Source organism: Lasioglossum baleicum, chromosome 18, assembly GCF_051020765.1.
Source record: "Lasioglossum baleicum chromosome 18, iyLasBale1, whole genome shotgun sequence".
Lineage (NCBI taxonomy): Eukaryota > Metazoa > Arthropoda > Insecta > Hymenoptera > Halictidae > Lasioglossum > Lasioglossum baleicum.
In genome coordinates, this window is record NC_134946.1 from 2,721,288 (window position 1) to 2,744,108 (window position 22,821).

Genomic DNA, 22,821 nt, shown 5'->3' on the forward strand with positions numbered 1-22,821 from the left:
TTCAAAAGTCTTTCTCGCTTTTTGGACTTGATTTCTGTCGATGCTGAAAATCCAAATTCACAGAACCATGAAGATGCAAAAGGCAGAAGAAGTTTAATAGCAATCAAATTTTATAATTTTATAATTTGATATACAAGATCCATGAAATTTTAATTACTTGTGAAAAACCATTGAGCCCATTTGATAATCTCTCGTGGCACCCAGATTGAGAAACACTGTGTTAGCTGAACAAAACCTTCCTTATAACTACTAATACAAACTGTGCAGATATTGGAAATATTAATCCATATAGATTTTTCTGCTTCTTCATATAACGCGCATCCATACACAATTTCTCTCCACAAAACATATTTATTCATACAATCCATTAAGATGATTGTCTTTCCAAAAATTCCTCCGAACTTCCAAAAATTCAGATCCTGAAACATAGTGATCACCGACACTAAAAATATAAACTAGAGGGTTATTGTTGCTCGTTCGCTTCGCTCGCTCGCGAGTAGGGTTGTTTTTGCTCGCTCGCTTCGCTCGCTCGCGGGTAGGACTGCTCTTGCTAGAGGGTTAGTAGTACGCCAGTAGTACGCATAGCTAGTAGGGCCTGTAGCTATTAATGTTTTTTATTTGGTGTGTGACTCTCCAAGAGCCACACAAAGAACTTCCCGATTCGTTAGTTGCAGTATATTATTATCATTATTAAATGTACGTTTTAAGAAGATTATACGTTTTCAGGGAAATTCAATAGTTTTCTACTTATCAAAATGTTTGCTATATGGCGTCGCATTAAACGAACATCGTAGGCTCGTTGCTCGCTTGGTTCCTTGTTATAGCATACTAATGTTGCAAAATAAATTGTCTTAATTAGTTTTTCGCAAACGATACAACTCCTCATTATCCGGGTTTGCAGTATTGATCTTGGTTTTCTTCGATACTGTTAATTTAAATTGTCTCAAAATATATAAACCGCTCAATTTTTAAACTCTGCTCAGTGCTACATACAACATTTGTAAAGTTCGTTTTTCTGATGTTTTAAAATTCAAACATACTTTTCTCGTATGTTTGTCCCTGAATTTTATGAATCGTAATCGCTTCAGCAGGAACCACTGGAAATTGACTACGTGTGATTTGATATTTTTCCTCACTCGACATATTTACTTGATTCGATATTTTTATTATTGGTGTTAAATTTTGATGAATATTTGCTGTTTCATATTATCCCGATAACGAGTTCTTACTTTCACTCCTACTCTGACCAATTGAAAATCTAACCACAATATAGACGAAATTTTAGTATTTTCTTGAAAAGTAATAAATTTTAATATTCCGTATGTGTGTGCTCCATTAACCAATCCGTTTTCAACATCAATGTTATTAATAATTATCATATAGTTTATATTAATTTTCAATTTAATCTCAGTTAATAATTCGTTTTGAACCGATTGTTTTTTTAAAGATTGTAATATAAATTTTTTTTGTACTTTCATCGATATTCTTTGAAAATGTATTCTTGGGAGTAGAGATGATTAACTCACTCTTGCATTGGAATAATTTTCGATTATTGTAAGCGGAAAAACATTAGCGTAAGGTACAAAAAAAGAATTTTTTTTTAAAGTAAAAAAATTTTTTTAAACTTAAAAAAAATGAAGAATATTTTTTTGTGTAATTACGTTTGTTTCTTCGGTGGAAAGTTTCCATTCTCTCGTATAAATTGCATTGTTGAATGAACTCCTTTCGAAAAAAAACTAAAAATCTAAAAAACTAATTGACCAATATGGACCAAAATCTAATCAGCTCTAACAATAAGTAGCGACGGGGCACATCAATTGCATCATTCATCATTCTGATCGCGTTGTTACTTTTTCAGAAAACGTTAACGAAAAATTTGATACCGTAGAAACAGACATACGCGCGCGCGCGCACACACACACACACACACACGCACGCACGCACGCACACACATACATACGAACCTTTTGCTGAAAATAGTCTAAAATGACTGCAGTGACCATGAAACGTGAAGATCTGCTAAAAAATCGATTTTCGATTTTCGGGGTCATTACAGTAACTTCCCTATAAAATCGGGAAGTTAAATATTGTTCATTTCCGCACATTTCCGATTTTAAAAATTTACATGAAAAAGAAAGTTTAATGTTTGCTCTAATGCTAGCAAGAAAAATTTTGCCGTGTATTGGCATTTATTGCCTACTTTGAGCTCGTTGAACATTGCATACATATCAGACCTGGGCGACGCACTGTCGTCTAAAGTCAGTTCTAGCGCGAATAAATTAAGAATACCAACTAACGTAAATCTGTTAAAACAGCACGTGTATAACTAACATAGATCTACAAAACATATATTTTAAATTTTCTTTAGGGGCCCTAATCAAAAAGTTAAAAAAATGACTTTTTTATTTTTGCATGTAACTTTGTAAATTATAATTTTTTGGTAAATCTTTTTTGCATATCATTTCATAAACCAGTGCTTGTAATTGATTATAACAAATCAGGTCGTTTGTTACAATTATAAAAAAGTTATTCCGTTTTAAAGGGCGTTCGAATACTTTCGTGAGTCACTAACTGTATAAGTTTCGAAGATTATATCGAGTGTCTTCGTAATTATACGGAAAAGAGCATTAGTATTCCATAGCCGAAATGAAATTAGCGTGAAGTCCGTACGACGATAAACGGTATATCTGTGATAATTTGGTCACCACTCTGCCTTGGGGACTTTACAGTATCGTTTCATTACCACAAAAGGAAGTGTTGTGAGGGAAGAGTACTTTGTCCAACAACCAAAAAGGATTTCGATTCTCACTATGAAATTCTTATAGAGTTTTTTGCGCTGATTGCGAATCTGTCCTTAATTTTTCTCCTAGACGCACAGTTTTTGAGAAATTTGAGTTTGAAAAAATGACCTATTTTTCATCTTTGAACAAATATTGTGATGTTATTATAAAAGATATTGAATTGATCTTCACAGCAAAAGATTTCTTAGACTTTCCCGAATACAGTGATATCCAATATTAATACATTATGATTGTGTAAACATGTTTAAACGATCATTAAAGACGGAGAGACACAGAGTTGTGCTAATTCAATTACATTGTAATTCAATTACGTAATTGAATTGCATTGTATTTCAATTAATAGTAATTCAATTACGTCGTAAATGAATTACTATATAATTCAAATACAACGTAATTCAATTACTAAGTATTTTAATCAGATTTGTAATTGAAATACAATATAATTGAAACACAATGTAATTGAAATACAATGTAATTGAAATACAATATAATTGAAATGCAATTTATAATTGAATTACAGTATAATTGAAATACAATATACTTGAAATACAGTATAATTGAAACACAATGTAATTGAAATACAATATAATTGAAATGCAATTTATAATTGAATTACAGTATAATTGAATTACAGTATAATTGAAATACAATATACTTGAAATACAATATAATTGAAACACAATGTAATTGAAATACAATGTGTAATTGAAATACAATATAATTGAAATGCAATTTATAATTGAATTACAGTATAATTGAAATACAATATACTTGAAATACAATATAATTGAGAAATACAATATAATTGAAATATAATATAATAAAAATACAGCTCTCCAAATTATAGCCCAGGACTTGGAAGAACTTGCGATATACATATTTTTATATTTTTCTTTCATATACAGAGTAACCGCGGGTTTACTGTCGAACAGCCGTGTTCTACACGGACAGTATTCCCGCAGTGACATCATTTTTTTCAGAATGTAACACCAATACTATAATTAATCTTCTTTATTTTTGATTATTATTTTATGGAACTTTCGCCAACATATTCGTGGCATTTTTCTAATGCAAAATGGTACCAAACACGATATAATTTCAACTGTATTTAGTGGTGTAATCGACGATAGATGTAATCCTTTACATGGATTTTTCAACCTCTTCTTGCCTATTACTTCATTTTTCATAATTCAATTACAATGTATTTTATAATTGTGCTCCGTTGCAATAACGAATTTTGACGATATTTTTGAATTTGTCTCAAAAAATAAGGGTCCAGCAAAAAATCGAACTATACCACGCGATAGAGCAGACTTTTATCTTGGGGACATTACAGTATCGTTTCATCACCATAACAGAAAGTGTTGGGTTGGAGATTATTGGAGCTCCTTGAAAAAATTTGCTGACCGCTATCTGTACAAAGGAAGTGGTATGGAGATTAATGGTTCTATATAAAACAATGTAATCCGAGTGTCAGATTGAATAGTCGAGCAACCGCCACTAAAACGTCAACATCCATCGTGAGAGAGAGAGAGAAAGACGGTACAGTGTGCTTCAATACTTTTAAAACGAAAAAGTATGCAGTTCGACCGTCGCCCGCTCGGCGAATGCAGTCGCCTGAAAATCGAGGGGACCGCGAAGAGCCGAGATAATATATGTGAGTAGAAAAAAGATATAAAAATGTGAAAGAAATTTGGAAAAACGTCTGAAAAAAAGAAAAATTTGCTGCAGGTATTCTCAGCAACCGATCGATCTGTCGATGCCATCGGCGAGTTCTCAATCATCGACGAGTTTCCCAATCATCGAAGCGCACCGTACGGCAGAGATGGGCAGATTCGTATTCGTAAATTCGAATCCGAATTTGATTCACAGCACCTTAACGTGTCAATCCGAATACGAATACATTCGTATTCAAAAGTGTGAATTCGAATAGATTCATATTTGCAAGTGTGAATCCGAATACGAAATTTGGATTCACACCTATGAATCCGAATCCGAATCTATTCGGATTCGCACCTATGAATCCAAATCATTTCGGATTCACATCTATGAATACGAATCCATTTGGATTCACACTTGGATTCACTGAAAAATTCAATTCAAAAGGCCAATTTTGGGTGTTAGCGAATTTTCGGATGTATATTTATTGGCGTCAAACTAAGTAATTGACCCGAAAATGAATTTCCTACTATTTGGAGCCCCAAGTCGAATGCGACTGGTCCCAGGTTTGAGGAGTCCATAAATAGTTAAAAATCGTGATTTTATGGCCATAAACGCTAAAAATATCTGCTAATTTTTCGTTTGTATTATGAACAACTTTATCAACCTTTCAACCAAGTTAGCGTTTTTATGGAAACAGATCCGCCCTTAGGAGACTTTTATGATTTTGGGGAGAACGAGAGCGACGCTCCATCTCATCCTGACGATCTTATGAACAAGGCTGACGTTATTATGAAACGGTACTTTGAAGAAAAGAAGTCCAGTTTGGAGGTGCTTCGAAGTCACCCCATCATTCACAAAATTTTCAAGAAATACAATACCCCACTGCCGTCGAGTGCGCAGGTTGAGAGACTATTTTCATATGCGACGATGGCGAACACACCAAAATCAAATCGGCTAAGTGACGAGAAGTTTGAACAACGTGTGGTTTTGCGAGCAAATGCTTCATCCTAATAATAAAAACCCTCAATTCATTTTCCTTGTTCAGTAACTTTTCCTTTCTTCATTTTTTCATGTTTCAACAAGATCAATAAAAATTTAGTAGTTGTATTATATATTATTGAGGTACTTACTTGAATTTATTTGAATTGAATTATTTGAATTTGAATTTTATAATAAACTTATTCAACAGATACAGCCTTATGATCTCATTTAGACCCTACGAAAGCCTCTATATTAAATTAAATGACCATCTTATTCAACTTCCAACCTTTGAACGTTCGCTGAATTACAAAAACGTATAAATATTACCGTATAAATCATACGGTAAAATAAAAAAAAAAGTAAATAAAAAAAAACAAACACAAAATAAAAAGCAACGCAAAATTTTGTGACATCTAGCTTTCCTTTCCGCATTTTCTGTTTTTCGTGAAACATTTGGTTAGTAAACTCACTAGTAAATAATAAAAACGCTAACTTGGTTGAAAGGTTGATAAAGTTGTTCATAATACAAACGAAAAATTAGCAGATATTTTTAGCGTTTATGGCCATAAAATCACGATTTTTAACTATTTATGGACTCCTCAAACCTGGGACCAGTCGCATTCGACTTGGGGCTCCAAATAGTAGGAAATTCATTTTCGGGTCAATTACTTAGTTTGACGCCAATAAATATACATCCGAAAATTCGCTAACACCCAAAATTGGCCTTTTGAATTGAATTTTTCAGTGAATCCAAGTGTGAATCCAAATGGATTCGTATTCATAGATGTGAATCCGAAATGATTTGGATTCATAGGTGCGAATCCGAATAGATTCGGATTCGGATTCATAGGTGTGAATCCAAATTTCGTATTCGGATTCACACTTGCAAATATGAATCTATTCGAATTCACACTTTTGAATACGAATGTATTCGTATTCGGATTGACACGTTAAGGTGCTGTGAATCAAATTCGGATTCGAATTTACGAATACGAATCTGCCCATCTCTGCCGTACGGATCTTGAGCCGGAGATATTGTACAGCCGGAAACTACTTCAAATATCTGGAACTCGGTGTGTGCGTCGGCGAGGATATTTATGCGGAGTTGGCTATCGGGGATAACCGCGGAAATGAGATTTCATTTTCAACTACAGGGGAGTTGTTGCTCGCTCGCTTCGCGAGTAGGATTAGTGGTACGCATTTTATTTTTGCGAAGGTAACGAAATAAATTGTAATCGAAATTAACTAAATCTAGGTGCACGGCAGTGCACCAGCCAAGTTCTAGCACTATCTTCTTTTACATGAAACAACTTAGCCGTTTTTTAGAGGCTTATAACTCGGCACTGGAGGCCGATGGAGAGATGTAATTTCGTACAGTTGTTAAATGCTATCATGTCTCAATATTGACAAAACATTAATCTTCCAACATTAGTAGGTTCCGAGATATAGGACCTCAAAAATCGCTAAATTTGTCACTGACTGACTGACTGACTGACAGATCATCAAAACCTTTTGGGTACTTCCCATTGACCTACAAGCTTGAAATTTGGTACATAGGTCCACCATAACAAACACTCAAAGGAATAATTATCAAAGTTTGAAATTTTACACCTTAAAGGGGTTGTATTAAAAAAAAAACGAAATAGGTTATGTATGGAGAAAATGAAATATGCCGCTTTTCCCATAAGGAACCGTGTAAATTCCGGAAAGAATCATCTGCTTTCTTCAAACGTTCGTATAGCGCCATTCGAGGTAGTGGCAAAAAGCTCAAACTGGTAGATTACAATAAGGTAGAAAATGATGTTACGAGCCAGGGCCGCGAGCAGCTTGAGTGGCCGGCGAGGCGTTTATACGCAAGGAACAAGATTTTAATTTGTCAGTAAGTGCGGACGAACCCAATGCGTAATTGGGGAGCCGCTAGGAATTGAAGATTGCGAGGACGAACCTGATACGATTGTCAGGGAGCCTCTGTGAATGGAGTTAAACGCAGACGAACCTGATACGATTGTCAGGGAGCTGCTAGGATGCGGACGAACCTGATTCGATTGTCAGGGAGCCGCAAGGATAGTACAGGTTTCGTGGACGAACCCAATACGTAATTGGGGAGCCACTAGGTGCGATGATCGAAGGTGAATCTGAGGTGCAATCTGTGGACTGCTAGGACGCAGTAGAACAGCACGGACGAACCCAATGCGTAATTGGGGAGCCGCTGGGAGGTTGGATAAAGGCACGGACGAACCTGATACGATTGTCAGGGAGCCGTTAGGATGCGGACGAACCTGATACGATTGTCAGGGAGCCGCTAGGTTGGATAAATCTCTGATTGGGTGATTTTGGTAGGAATTGTTAGTGGGCCTCGTAACAAGTATAATCTAATTGATACAATCCGAGCGGTTAGATTGTATCGTGTGGGAACGTTCAATTATTCGATTAGGATATAGGAACGATAACGATGGGTTTAGTGAATTTACACGAATTTTTACCAAAGAACACAAACAATATATATTCTCATTAAAGACTTGTGTTACAATTGTGTATGTGTCGCGAAAGAAATGACTAAAAGAGAATGGAATTGAATAATTACCTAACTAAGTGCACGGTTGTAACGCACTGGCAATGCGGGGGTCTCGAATCAATCGTAAAGGAATGCCTAACAGATTTTATACCGAGCTCGCGGAATCTGTATGGTTTACGTTGTTTCGAAGGGGAACTTATCCCGATCTAACTAGGAATTGACTTTTCGAGATACAGCACGACGTGACGCGATGCGTGTCTACCGGTGTACTAGCCCCCGAGTGCAGAAATGCACGGGTTTATATACCCCTAAAATGAGTGGGGTGATCTATTAATTATCTAAAGACGCGTGGTGCCAGACTCTCGTTTTTTATCATTTTCCATTAGACCGAGCCAGAGTTCGGTCTTCGTCAAAAAGGGACTCGAGATACGATTCTGTTATCTAGGGACGCTTCCTGCCAGACACGATCTTGAGTACGATTTTCGTGGGAAAGTCGAAGAAGATCGGTTCTGTAACCGTCACAATGACACTAAAATTATAACAAAAAAAATGTAGGTAAAGTTGGGTTCTAATTCGATGGCAGAGTGTTAATCTTTGATACCTACTTGATAATTGATGAAATTTCAACAAAAATTGATGAAATCCCAACAAAAACATTCTGTAAACAGGAGCCAAGTTCTTATGGCCGTAAAAAGTTGTGAGATCAAACAAAATACGGCCAAGTTCGTTAGCTTAGAAATACCTCTTGCAATACTGAAAAAAGTGTTTGTAAAAATTAGTTAAAAAGAACGCTATTTAATTTTTAAAGAGACACATGGAGGGCTAAATTATTCAAACTTGGCCGCTACCTAACACGTTTTAGGGCCATTGGTTTAAAAAGTAACGGCCAAGTTTGAATAATTTAGCCCTCCATGTGACTCTTTAAAAATTAAATAGCGTTCTTTTTAACTAAGTTTTACAAACGCTTTTTTCAGTATTGCAAGAGGTATTTCTAAGCTAACGAACTTGGCCGTATTTTGTTTGATCTCACAACTTTTGTCAGATACTGCATGCCTTTGCTAACTTATACCTGCTCTAGCAGTCTTCCTTACAATAAGGGCCACATGTACGATAGTAGTTTTCCAAACGCAGGGTTGTCCCCGATCATAAATCTCAACCATCCTCTCCAGTTCTTTCTCTCTCTTTCCGTCCTCCTATTATTACATACAACCGTATTCCTTGAGCCGTCCTTGACGTAGACGAAAACCAGACGTCCTGACCAGCAACCATACTTGAACTCTCTACTTTCACTTTTCCTCTCCTACAACTCCCCTACAATTCCCCTACTCCAAAGACATCCTTCTTCCCTTTTTTCCAGCATCCTTACTTCAGAAGTTATCTGAGCTTGAAACTGTCGACATCGTAATGAGTAAAATAAAGACCAGTAACATTCTTCCAAACCTGTTCTTATTCATTTCGGGATCACGACACTTTTTACGGCCATAAGAACTTGGCTCCTGTTTACAGAATGTTTTTGTTGGGATTAACTATAATGCAAACAGACGTCGATAATGTAAATTTCTAGTGAAATATTGATTAAAAGCTACGACGTTCGTTTTTTTGTTGTATTGAAATATGATTCTAAAAGCACTTTTAGTTTTTCCCGAATTTTCATGTTTCCGAGCAACTTTTCCAATTTTTTTAAATCTAAAAACTTGATTCGGACTGCAACGAACATTTTAAAAAACAAATGAACCAAATCGGTCCAGCCGTTCTCCCGTGATGTCGTGACCAACGAACAGCATTTGATTTTTATTATACATATAGAAGACTAGAGGGGAGTTGTTGCTCGCTCGCTTCGCAAGTAGGGTTAGTGATACGCATTTTATTTGGTAATCGAAATTAACTAACTGGCGAATGTTTATAATGTCGATAATGCAAACAGATGTCGATAATGTAAATTTCTATTGAAATATTGATTAAAAGCTGCGACGTTCTATTGAAATATTGATTAAAAGCTACGACGTTCGTTTTTTTGTTGTATTGAAATATGATTCTAAAAGCACTTTTAGTTTTTCCCGAATTTTCATGTTTCCGAGCAACTTTTCCAATTTTTTTAAATCTAAAAACCTGATTCGGACTACAACGAACATTTTAAAAAACAAATTAGCCAAATCGGTCCAGCCGTCCTCCCGTGATGTCGTGACCAACGAACAGCATTTGAGTTTTAGTATATAGAAGATTAACGCGTGGAAAGAGCTGTTGCGCGCGAAGAAGACTATTCCAAAAGCATGTATGCGAGAAAGGAGCGTCTAAAACTTACGATGAGTTAACGTTGGAAATGGTTAATCTTGACGGGATGGATCTCGTCGAATTATCGAGTCCGACCGTAGCGATAAACGTTACGGAAAAAACTATCCGTAACTTATATGATTTCGAATTTTGTGTGGATAACTGCGGATTTTGTCGTTATAACTAAAAATGTAAATGTCAGAAATTTTGCGAAGGCGATTGTCGAGAGCGAGATAACCTTTTCATGGCTCGGTATTATCCAATGATTAGGGAGTTATGTTGATGACAAAATAACGCAGTGATCATCGCATTATACCGAGCCATGAAAAGGTTATCCAACATCGGGAGAATCCCATGAAAGAAACTTCTCCCCACTGAAGAAGGCGTTCATCGTATACCGAAGACTGTACATACTTTTTGTAGCCAGCGAAGCATCTTCTCAGATAAACGTGACCTTTTTTTTAAAAAAAAATTGTAAATCTCTCGTGAAATTAATTTCGCTTAAACGCCTCTAATGCGATGACCCCAGCGCACAAAGTCACCAGTTCGCAGTCAATCAACGAAGTTTGGTCGAAAGACTCGCTCTCGACAATCACCTTCGCAAAATTTCTGACATTTACGTTTTTAGTAATAACGACGAAATCCGCAAATTTAGCAGCAATATCGGGAACATTGTCTACCAATCCCACATACATGTTATCCACGCAAAATTCTAAATCATATAAATTACGCATAGTTTTTCCCGTAATGTATATCGCTACGGTCGCACTCGATAATTTAATTAGATCCATTCCGTCAAGATTAACTATTTCCAGCGTTAAATCACCCGCAAGTTTTAGACGCTCCTTTTTCGCGCAAATGAGAAAAAGCGAGAAAAATTACTTTATAAAATATGCTGAACTGTTTTATGTTTTTATCATATTATTTTAACATATACCTATGTTTTGTAATTTTGTCGTCATTGAATATGAATAAAAATTTGTTCTTATTTAGGCTATAGATTATTTATTCATACAAATACCTTGACAAATACATTATTGTATATACAGGCAACTCATTTTGATGAGATTAATAGTATTTAATATATAGCATTTAGTAAAATTGAACTTGTTACATTAAAATTTTTTATTGTTTTGTCATTATGTATTGGGTTACGGGGAAGGGCAAGTTATAGACACTTGCCACAGGCGCTTCATACCCTCGTTACGTCACTGGCGGAGTTTACGTGACAATGTTTATTAACATCGAATCGTAATCGCCTATTCTGTTCGTGACTCACTATTGAAGTTATCAACAACGTTTATACGTGACTATCTCGGTAAGATAACAGCAAAAATGATGGCTGTTCTTTACTTTACGGGACTAAAAATTTTTGTCTTTCTCCTATATAAATTATTATCTATTTGGTATGTAATCCGGTAGATTTGAACGAGGAGAGCTGAAGAAGAAAGAAGGAGCCCTACGGAAATCTTTGCTAGTATTGAATCTCCTACTTGATATCATGCACAGACCCCTTTCAGGAAACAACGAGAAATTATTCGTTAACTATTAGGTTTACGGCTAATAAAGATCAGTACTTTTTTACTAAAAATTTAAGGATACTCTGGAGGTACAATGGGAGACAAAAGTACAACAAATTCGAAATTCATCAATATATTGGCAATGAAAGCCATTCATGAGTATATTTTGCATTAAAAAATAGATTAATTTAAAAAGCTTTCGTTTAATTAGTGAATTTCATGTTATATTTATTTTTTAATCAAATTGTCTTCATATTATAAAAAATTGTAAGTGACTTTTGCGAATAATTGTACCCTTTGATTGTAGCTATATTCAGTGGTCTACACAGTTGTCGCGTTTCGATGATAGTGAGAAAGACAACACGATAAATTTGACGTTTTGTAACAGTTTATAATTTTTTGCTCTGTAACTGTTTAGTGAATCCTAATAAATTTTGAACATATAATTAATTACATAATTTTTACTATACATATATAAAAAAACTGGAGTTTCCAGTTGCGTTTTTTCAAGGTTTAAATAGGGTTTGAAGTGGAATTTTATGAATTCTCCATAAGAAGACGTGTTAAAATGGGGAAACTTTAAGTTGCTATAATTCTTAAACGGTGCAGTGAATCGAACCCAAACTTTGGTAATTGCATTAATTTAGTAAGAATTATATCTTGTCAAATTTTCAAAAATTTTGTTGCGTTTTTATATACCTCCAGAACATCCTTAAGGCTCTTCCATTCCATAGCATTCCATAGTAGCAAATAAATATTTAAACAGGAATTATTGGCGAATGCAGCTGTAAGTTATGTTTCAGCGCAAAATTGCGAAGCCTTCAATCAAAATCAATGTTTCATGACATCTGTCATTTGTTTTGACACATCTTTCAATTTTTAGGTTAATCTAATTATTACGGATTATAATACTATATTTCTAATTTCATCCGCTGATCGAAATCAATTGTTTTATTTCAGTTGAATAGCAACCCATTGTAAAAGTAAGATGAAAAAGAAACAAGTTATGCTGGGAAAGCAATTCTTCGATAGCATGTAGGGAAAGCAAAAATCCAGAAACTATATCTAAACACTCAAAGTAAAAATTAGGGGAGTCTAATAGAAATATAAAATATAAAAATTAGTAATCTAGTTTGTTTGATAATAATTGTTGCGTTCTATATTTATTTTCTTTTGCTACTATTATTAATATGGGACAAATTAAATTCATCAACTGCTACTAAACATTATTATGGAACAGAGGGAGTACAGATGTATGTATATGAATTACATAATGTATCCCTTCAAACCATACAACTTTTCTAGATAAAGTTTTTGTAATGTAATGTAAATGTAAATGTTTGTAATGTAATGTAAACATGGGAGAATCGCGTGCTGTGCTCGAAAGACCTCAGTTTGACATTTGACAGTTCCTTATTCGCACGGAGGGTTTTACGATGCATCCAAGATGCATCCTTTGAACGGAATCAGTTTGAAGTCTCTTCGAACAGACGACGCTCGCGCGTGAACACACACGCTGCTAGGGTACACACTCACACACCGCAAGACCACGTATACGTACGCGAGGATTGCAAGGTTCCGGGATTCCACTTCTGATTTCTCGATCATGCAAAGACGGGGTTTTTTAGTAGTCAAAACCGATGAAAGATCAATCTAAAGGGTGCTGTTTGCCCTAAAAGTCCTTCTTTTACGTTTCCGAGCAATGGCTTTGCAATATTTGGCTGCATGTTGCCCGTCAAATGACGCTGCAGTCACGCCGGCGTTCTAACCTCTCCGACGGGCAACATGCAGCCGAATATTGCAAAACCATTGCTCGGAAATGTAAAAGAATGACTTTTGAGGCAAACAGCGTCCTACATAGATTAATCTTTCATCCAGCGGTTCTGACTACTAAAAAACCCCGTCTTTGCATTATCGAGAAATCAGAAGTGAACTAACGGTCTGTTCTTTCTTGTTCATATACCCCAGAATTGTTCCAAATTATTAAAAAACAAATCTGTGTAAAGTTTGATCTCGATCGGATGATAGAAAAACGTGCCCCAGAGCTCTTAAACATTAAAATAATTAATGAAATGCTCATCAAATAGTTTTCCTCGAATATCGTCTAAACCGTTTACCGCATCGAAAAATATGTTAAACAAAACCTGTAGATCTGGACAGGCTGCGTCTTTTATGTCGTATTACTTTTTTTCGTAAGACAAACGGTTTTCGAAAAAATTGATGAAAAAGTTGGACCAAAATGAAACAATTTTTTCGAAGTGTGTTTTCAACAGTTGTGCTAATTTAATTACATTTGATTATAATTCCTGGAGTAATTCAATTGTAATTCTGCACAACGCTGGTTTTCAATAGCTTTTATCTATAAACATTAGCAAAAGTGTGTTTTTTTATTGAACTAGCGGCACTTACTTTTTTTGAATTGTATATTATTTTGCAGAAAATTGCATAAATGCTCTACTAGGGTAATTTAACCCTTTGCACTCGAATGGCGAGTCTGAGACGCCAGTAAAAATTGCCACACCATTATTCAAAACAGTTTTAATATTATTAAATTCGTGTGTTTTCTATAAATTGTGAAGAGCTCAACTGTTACATGAGGAAACTGGTTTTTGATGTGCACAATGTAAGAAAGATTACATAGAATAAATAAAATGATTTGGGTTGAAAGAAATGTCTTGATTTTCGAATTAAAATTGCTTCGAGTGCAAAGGGTTAACTCTACCGAGTCTTAAAGGTAACATATTCCTTTATAAAAATGACAAGATTGATTTTATTTAGACTTTGTGCGGCTCCTATATCTACATATACAATCGTCTCTTATGAAATCAGTTTTATTATTTTTCTAATTGTAAAATAAAAAACCTGGAACCAGTCATTTTTGTCAAGCTTTGTTCTTTAAATGTATAGTCTCTGTTAATCGCTTGAATAATTCAAGTTGTTATAATAATAAAATTCAGGTAGTTATAATAATAATAAGAATATAATAAGAAACACAGTGAAAAGGAAGAATGAGAACCGTCAACGACCATTTGTATTCTTAAATTCTGTGTTTATATTTATATTATGGCTACTGAAAACGATCATAAAGGGCAGCGTTGGAAATACCCAGCCTATGTTCATATCTACAGGTTCAGGATATTTTGAATAACGACTGTGGCCGTTAAAATTTAAACCATAAGCCATACTTCGCACGTAAACATTTCTATGCCTACTAAAATTTCAGTGGGGGACGCACCGCTCTATATGTATTCTACCAAAACTATTGTTACAATAATATTATCAAAATTAGAGTTTGTACATATAAATGAAATCAGACTCAACTCTAACCGTACCACGACCGGTCAAATATGAACGGGGTTTCACATTTTCTATTTTTGAATGATTGAAATAATAAAGATGCTTCTAAATGAACTGTAAAATTTGTTTCTTTCTCTATGAACACAGATACTTAATGTGACAAAACTATTGTCACAATAATATACATACATATTGATTAACTTCTCATTATCAAAATAAGAGTTTGTTTAAATGAAATCAGATTTAACTCTAACGTTTTCTATTTTTGAATTATTGAATGAATAAAGATGCTTCTAAAATAAACTGTAAAATTTGTTTCTTTCTCTATGAACACAGATATGTGAATTTACTTTAGAATATACGATTAGCGGTCGCTACAAACTATTTACATTGAAGATAAATTGAATTTCCTGTTGAAGGGTTAATAACACAAGGAACAGTAAGAAGGTATGTAAATAATCACAGAGGTAAGAGACGAGTTGATTCGTCTTGCTCGAAGAACTTATACTTATACGAACACTATTTTTAGAAGAAACTGAAAGATGCCACACGTTTAAGCAATTTGGTGGCCCTGAAAAGGGCCGATTGTATTTTCCAACGTTGTAAATCGTCGTTCGCCGACAACATCTATTTAGCCTCCAAAACCGTAGAGAGTTCTGCCCTGGCGTTTCAGAGCATACACGACGTCCATGGCCGTCACGGTCTTCCTCTTGGCGTGTTCGGTGTAGGTGACGGCGTCTCGGATAACGTTTTCAAGGAACACTTTCAAGACACCGCGCGTCTCTTCGTAGATCAAACCGCTGATTCGCTTGACGCCACCTCTTCTCGCCAATCTGCGAATGGCGGGCTTGGTGATGCCTTGGATGTTATCACGCAACACTTTCCTGTGCCTCTTGGCGCCTCCTTTTCCCAAACCCTTTCCACCCTTTCCGCGTCCAGTCATCTTGTATCAAAACGTGGCTTCGACTGTGAGGATCAACTGGGATCAACGAAATACGTATGCCCCGAAAAACTTCCGGCGGTCGCTTATATGTTTGAAACCCGGTTCCCCCCACCACGGCTCCACTCGTCACATCTGTTCGTTCGGCGTTGCCCCACCACCGCGTGACGAGCCAATCGGGTGCGGGCAACTGGCGCACCGCAGACCATATAAGCGGTCTTTTTCGGCGTCCGATCACATTATTCACATTATTTTCATTCGCAGATAAACTGAGATAGACTGTACAAAGTTCGTTTGACTGGTATACTTTGTGTATACATACTACAAGCAATACGGTACACGATGGCTCGTACCAAGCAGACTGCAAGAAAATCGACGGGCGGGAAAGCTCCCCGCAAACAATTGGCGACAAAGGCCGCTCGCAAGAGTGCACCTGCAACCGGAGGAGTGAAGAAGCCTCATCGCTACCGTCCCGGAACAGTAGCACTCCGAGAAATTCGTAGATACCAGAAGAGCACTGAACTTCTGATCAGGAAGCTGCCCTTCCAACGACTTGTCCGTGAAATCGCTCAGGACTTCAAGACCGATCTCCGCTTCCAAAGCTCCGCCGTCATGGCCCTCCAGGAAGCCAGCGAAGCGTATCTCGTAGGTCTCTTCGAGGACACCAATCTCTGCGCTATTCATGCCAAGCGTGTGACCATCATGCCTAAGGACATCCAGCTGGCACGACGAATCCGCGGAGAGAGAGCTTAATTTACTCCGAACAGCAGCATTGACAAAAACGGCCCTTTTCAGGGCCACTAATATTTAATCGAAGGAACAATCTCGATTCACCTTTTCCTGATATCCCAATCGAAAATGAGAAATTTATTCGTTACGTTTTTACCGTGATTATTACTGTGATTGTCTAGTTACAATTTTTAAGTGTAGGCTAGTCTACAGAGAGAACTGTGATGGTGTACAGAGAGAAAATAAATACAAGTATTGAAAAAATAATACTCCCCCTTTGTTCCATAATAATAGTAGCAAACGAAAATAAATATAGAACGCTACATTTATTATCAAAAAACTAGATTACATTGAACAGTAAATTAAAAATATTACTTTTTATTTTTATTTTGAGTGTTCAGATAGTCTCTGGATTTTTCGAGCTTTCCTTTCCCTGTATGCGTGAGCTTAAAATTATTGGAGCCATCGTTCTTCATTGCTTCCAGCATAACTTGTTTCTTTTTCATCTTACTTTTACAATGGGTTGATATTCAACTGAAATAAAATTGATTTCGATCAGTGGATGAAATTGGAAAAATAGTATTATAATCCGTAATAATTAGATTAACCTAAAAATTGAAAGATGTGTCAAAACAAATGACAGGTGTCATGAAACATTGATTTTTATTGGAAACATAATCTACAGCTGCATTTGCCAATAATTCCCGTTTAAATATTCCCTTGCTACTATTATTATGGGACAGAGGAAATACAAGATAAAAGAGGCAGGAGAAATAGCTTATACATATAAATACATATATAGGAGTATCGACAGAAGAATAAAAGAAATGACCAAACGAAGAGAAGAAGAGGTAATAGTTGATTTAAGGTATTAGGATAGATTTGGAGGGATGAGTGACACAAGATAAATATAGTTAAATAGATAAACGATGCAAAAACAGTCCTATTTCTTGATCACGAGTCACGAGGTCGAAAATAAATTATGTAGGTAGAACAAGAAAATGGCGGGAAGCAACCGCGGATGAAGAACTTCCCGCGTTTTATATATATACATGACCGACAAAACGCGGGAAATTCTTCAACCGTTATTAAAATACACAAATTGCAAGAAATATAAATAAATTTGGTACTTGATTATTAACAAGATTTTATTGGAATAATTCTAAATACTGTTCTGTATAAAGATATTGTGCAATTACATGTAAAAATTGGTAGAACAAGAAAATGGCGGGAAGCAATCACGGGTGCAGAATTTCCCGCGTTTTATATATATACACATGGCCGACAAAAACGCGGGAATTCTCTAGTGTACATATCTGGTAAATTTATGATTAGACTGCGGATTTTATGCATTTATGACAAAAATGTACACGTTCAATTTAAAGCAGTGGACATGTTAAAAATATTTAAGGACATCAACGTATAATTAAAAGAAGAATACAATTTTTATTTGACTCCTGTGCCCTGCAATCAATGCAAACATTTTTTATTTTGCATAAAGATCCGCAGTGTATATATTATCATATATGATACAGACATATGTTTTTCCTTTCTAAATATGTATATTTATATACATATATGTATTTAGTAATGTCAACACGGAACATGCACGATGTGTCAGAGTCAGAAATGATTGTTATATGGTAAATGGTCGAAGTAGGCTTCTCTTTAATTATTGAAATGTACAAAGTGCAGGAAATATAAATAAACTTGATATTTGATTATTAACAAAAATTTTATTTTGTTGGAATAATTCTAAATACTGCTCTGCACGCGGATGCAGAATTTCCCGCGTTTTATATATAAATATTTACACATGGCCGACAAAAACGCGGGAAATTCTGCACCCCCGTGCAGAGCATATATATTTAGAATTATTCCAATAAAATAAAATTTTTGTTAATAATTAAGTATCAAGTTTATTTATGTTTCTTGCACTTTGTACATTTCAATAATTAAATACTTCAACCAATCATTTCTGACTTTGACAGTTGACACATCGTGCATGTTCTGTGTTGACATTACTAAATAAATACATATGTAAATACATAAATATACATATTTAGAAAGGAAATACATATGTCTGTATCACATATTTACCAGATATGTACAATGTATTTACAATGTATTTACACCAGATTTGACCAGAGACATATTTATATTTAAATACTCGAAATTTTCATTGTAAGTAGGTTATCTAATTTCAGGAAGTACAAATTGATCAGTGTTAATCGAAGAATTTATTGAAATTCCACGGTAAATATATAAATACATTTAGTGACAGTATTTGTTATTTGTCCGTATAGCTCGATGTATACTTTATTTATTTCATATTTTTATTGTAGTATAGTAGAAATCGTATTTAGAGGTTACGGTGCAAACCCATATGCTCACATCACAAACATAATGTAAATGTATCTTTAGCGAAGCTTGTAATTGAAGACCTTGGGTAAATTCAGATTTCAAAAACTTTGTAATTCATGCCCCGAACAGTCTGCAATATATAACAATATGTAAAACCAGTGCAGCTTTACTAAAAAGCACACTGGCCTGGTTTTGGCATCAGTTTCTTCAATTCTATTACAAATTGTTGGATGACCAACTAATTTACTGTATGATAGATAGTAACGAAGACGTTTTCAACAGTAAACCTCGACCAGTCACCATTTACTCAAAATCAGCACTATGACACATCGTTGTAATCGTCCACGCTCCCTCTCCCTTTAAGGGACTATTATCTATGTATATAAGTTCTCGCAAAAGACTGAAATGGGTTCTTTGTATTTTCTTGGCACAGCTAGGAGGGTAGTCCTAGAAGTATCCGACCTACCAAAGAAAACACAAAAGATTTGGGACAAAATAACTTTTTTCTCAACGTAGTCTCCTTTTAGCTCGATACACTTTTCCCAGCAATGTTCAATAGCTTCGATACCCTGTTTATAGTGAGATCCGTCGAGCTTCTCAAAATAGCCATCAACCGCAGACTCCACCTGTTCATTGTTAGCAAATCTTTTACCACCGAGCCATTTTTTCAAGTTTTGAAAGAGAAAATAATCTGAGGGGGCTAAATCTGACGAATAGGGTACGTGAGTAAGCAATTCGAACTTTAACTCATTGATTTTGGCCACCGCGATACCGGATGTGTGAACTGGTGCATTGTCCCGATGGAACAACACTTTCTTTCTCGCTAAACGCTATTGGTGGCTGTCGAACAAATACTAAACAACGTAGCGTATTCAGACTTCAAACTTAAACTTTATAAAGATTGTACTTCTTTTTAACAACCGCCAGCTATATGTTAACGTCGGGTACTTCTGGGACTACCCTCGTATATAAGACCTTACATGTTTGCATCCCTGTCTATCACAAATTGTCAGATTTTCGACGAATTATACTTTGTAATGCGCTTCTCTTACTTTGTGACCGGAGTTATAGTCGATGTGTTTCGTTAATAAACTAGTGTTTTGTTTATCGTAAAACTACAATGTCCTACAACGTTTATTAACCCTCATCCGGAATACAACAAAGTGTTGGCAATATAATTGGTATAAAACAGTGCATTTTATTTAAATGTTTATAAAAACAGATGGATAGCTCCTGCGACGGTCGCATTGTCTGGATAGACACAGAGGTAAGTTATAAAAATCTATCTACAGCTTGTCAAATCTAGCTGTGCGGCTGAACGTCCCCCGCAAGGGGAAATGTCTCCGCTGCGCATTGGTAAATAGACGGAACCTCGCAACGACAGAAGTGTATTCGCACAAACATATAAACAGTTGTTTTGTATGTTTACTGCTGTAAGATGGGTGCACAGTGGCTCAGTGGGTGAAGCGAGCGCCTGCGGACTCCATGGTCGCAGGTTCAATCGCCGGCACCTCTGGAAATATTCCATGTGCCTTTTTAAAAACTGTGGTGCGCCAAGTTGGTTCGGAACCCACCTTTATAAACTGTAGGTCCCGCTGAAACTAGGCGATAGTGGTGAGAGTGGAAGAGAGGGAGCATGGTAAATGGATTTGAAACCCCGAGGGGACCAAATAATTTTAAAAACTGCTGTAAGAAATAATGGACAGTGCACGCTTTCGACGAGGTGTGTACCTCACTGTTCATACGTTGCGTTCTTCTCTCGTCAACTGCGATCTTCCTTTTTGTTTGCGCACTCCTAAGTTTTGGTCAACCGCGCAGCTAGATTTGACAAACTGTACTCATTCGACTTCTTTACCTGTAATGAAAAAGTATTTTTACCTTCAGTTAACAGGTCTCAACATAGAGAAAGATACAATACTGGAAGTCGCTTGTCTAATTACCGACAAAGATGTAAATGTAATCAGTAGAGAATTTAGTGTTGTGATTAACCAGTTGGATGCGGTATTAAGCGATATGGATGAATGGTGCATGAATTACCATGAGAAAGTAAGAGGATTTCTGCGAGAAGCAAACAATTGTTTCAGTTAAGCTTTTCTTCTGATAACGGGCATGCTTACATTTGTTAGACAGGATTGGTAAAAGAGTCGAAGTCCAGTAAAGTCAGCCTAAAAGAAGCCGAGCGAATGTTGCTTGATTTTTTGAAGACATATATATCGGAGGGAGTTTGTCCGCTAGCTGGTAACACAGTCTACATGGATAGTATGTTTTTGAGGAAACACATGCCATCGGTCGTTAGCTTTTTACATTACAGAATCATTGATGTCAGCACGATTAAAGAACTTGCAAGGTTGTGTTACTTATATTTCAATTACAACCATGTTGCTCGAATATAATATGACATTTACTTGTAGAAGGTGGAATCCTTTGACTTATAAAAATGTACCTAGAAAGAAACTCTGTCACAGAGCTTTACAAGATATAAAAGAGAGTATACAAGAACTGAAGTACTACCAAGAGAATATATTTTTAGCTCCTTGATAGGCCACATTCCATTTACGAGATCTACAAGTGAAATCGTAATTTTTTGAAAAATATATCAGATTTTACAGAATATGGATCAGGACGATTGTCACAGCATAATATAAATTATTGACATATTTATAAGCACCTTATACAAATGAACGACGAGCAGGAAGCAATAAATGAAAGAATCGATGAATGAAAAAATATAGACTCTAATTTTAATTATAGACGCAGCGAAACAGAACCTATACATATACAACGCATAGAATGTATTTTGTTTTGTTTGTAACAGATAAAGCACACATAACAAGTAAACAATTGCCTTACTTTCTCCCCTCCTATTTATATTTTTAAGCGGACCCTACGCCTACACGGTCAATCGGAATGACAGTCACGTCGAAGATTGACATTCGGATTGATCGTAAAAGGCGGATTGATGAAATGGACTGACGGATTTTCAGATATTTGGAAATTCGAAATCCGAGCTTCAATCACAGGAAGTGGAGGAGAAACTATTTAACAGTCTTCAATAGGCTTTCGTCCATTCGAAAATAATTTTTATAATCATCAGAATTTGTTACCGACATCTCACGGAGCAAATTTACATGAATTTATTTTGATTGAAGTCAGGATCACAGTCAGGATTGACAGTCTGACTGTTCAATCAGTTTGAGAACAGCGTTCATTCCTTTCAATATTCTAAATATAAACTCCACTGGAACGTATTCTTCAAAGGTACAGAGAAACATGTTTCTTCTATCGATCGTATTTGCTGTTAATAAATTTTTAAATGCTTTCGGCGCAACGGTTTGATCGTTTATTACGAATTATAAAGCAATTTTGCTAATTGTCAAAAAAAATCAACGTTTCAATGTAATTTGGATCTTTTTCAAGATTTATTTGAATCGCGTCTGTAAAGTAATGTTATAAGCTTTATAATTCGTAATAAACGATCGAACCGTTGCGCCGAAAGAATTTAAAAATTTAGTACAGAGAAATGCTCGAGAAAATGAAGTAAGAAAAATATTTAGTTCGTTCAGTAAAAGCAATGCTTTTCCAGCAAATCACATTTCTGAGTAACAATAACCAGTAACAACACATCTGAACACATCCATCAAGGAATCTTTACAGGAAAACTCGAATGCGAGCTGAGGATACGTACGCTCGAATCATTGTAATCTACTGTAAACTTTATAGAATAAGTCAATTTTTTAATTC

The 22,821-nt window shown here is 35.7% G+C and overlaps 3 protein-coding genes and 1 long non-coding RNA gene across 5 annotated transcripts; 2 read left to right on the forward strand and 2 right to left on the reverse strand.

The window, feature by feature from the left end:
* Positions 1–13,645: 13,645 nt before the first annotated feature.
* Positions 13,646–16,065, reverse strand: LOC143218116 (histone H4). Its single transcript, XM_076443120.1, has one exon. It carries the CDS (start codon positions 15,988–15,990, stop codon positions 15,679–15,681), a length of 312 nt encoding a protein of 103 aa, XP_076299235.1. The 5' UTR covers positions 15,991–16,065; the 3' UTR covers positions 13,646–15,678.
* On the forward strand, positions 15,962–17,570 carry LOC143218115 (histone H3). The gene has a single exon (XM_076443119.1). It carries the CDS (start codon positions 16,330–16,332, stop codon positions 16,738–16,740), a length of 411 nt encoding a protein of 136 aa, XP_076299234.1. The 5' UTR covers positions 15,962–16,329; the 3' UTR covers positions 16,741–17,570.
* A 1,108-nt stretch (positions 17,571–18,678) lies between these two features.
* Positions 18,679–21,631, forward strand: LOC143218114 (putative oligoribonuclease). Its single transcript, XM_076443118.1, has 5 exons — positions 18,679–18,972; positions 20,303–20,347; positions 20,965–21,126; positions 21,207–21,427; positions 21,492–21,631. The coding sequence occupies exons 2-5, from the start codon at positions 20,303–20,305 to the stop codon at positions 21,616–21,618; spliced, it is 555 nt and encodes a 184-aa protein (XP_076299233.1). The 5' UTR covers positions 18,679–18,972; the 3' UTR covers positions 21,619–21,631.
* LOC143218117 (uncharacterized) lies at positions 20,029–22,668 on the reverse strand. Of its 2 annotated transcripts, none has more exons than XR_013010978.1 (3): positions 21,931–22,668; positions 21,021–21,138; positions 20,029–20,935 (listed from the first exon to the last, which is right to left on the reverse strand). It is a non-coding gene; the product is annotated as an uncharacterized LOC143218117 (long non-coding RNA). The 2 variants fall into 2 exon arrangements; XR_013010977.1 differs by lacking the exon at positions 21,931–22,668 and adding an exon at positions 21,198–21,333.
* Positions 22,669–22,821: the final 153 nt, after the last annotated feature.

Excerpts from the sequence above, each read along its gene's own strand:
- LOC143218116 (XM_076443120.1), bottom strand. The coding sequence starts at position 15,990 with ATGACTGGACGCGGAAAGGGTGGAAAGGGTTTGGGAAAAGGAGGCGCC.
- LOC143218115 (XM_076443119.1), top strand. The coding sequence starts at position 16,330 with ATGGCTCGTACCAAGCAGACTGCAAGAAAATCGACGGGCGGGAAAGCT.
- LOC143218114 (XM_076443118.1), top strand. The coding sequence starts at position 20,303 with ATGGATAGCTCCTGCGACGGTCGCATTGTCTGGATAGACACAGAG. Across the intron at positions 20,348-20,964 it reads TTGTCTGGATAGACACAGAG|TTAACAGGTCTCAACATAGA; the intron begins GTAAGTTATAAA and ends TTTTACCTTCAG. Across the intron at positions 21,428-21,491 it reads ACGATTAAAGAACTTGCAAG|AAGGTGGAATCCTTTGACTT; the intron begins GTTGTGTTACTT and ends ATTTACTTGTAG.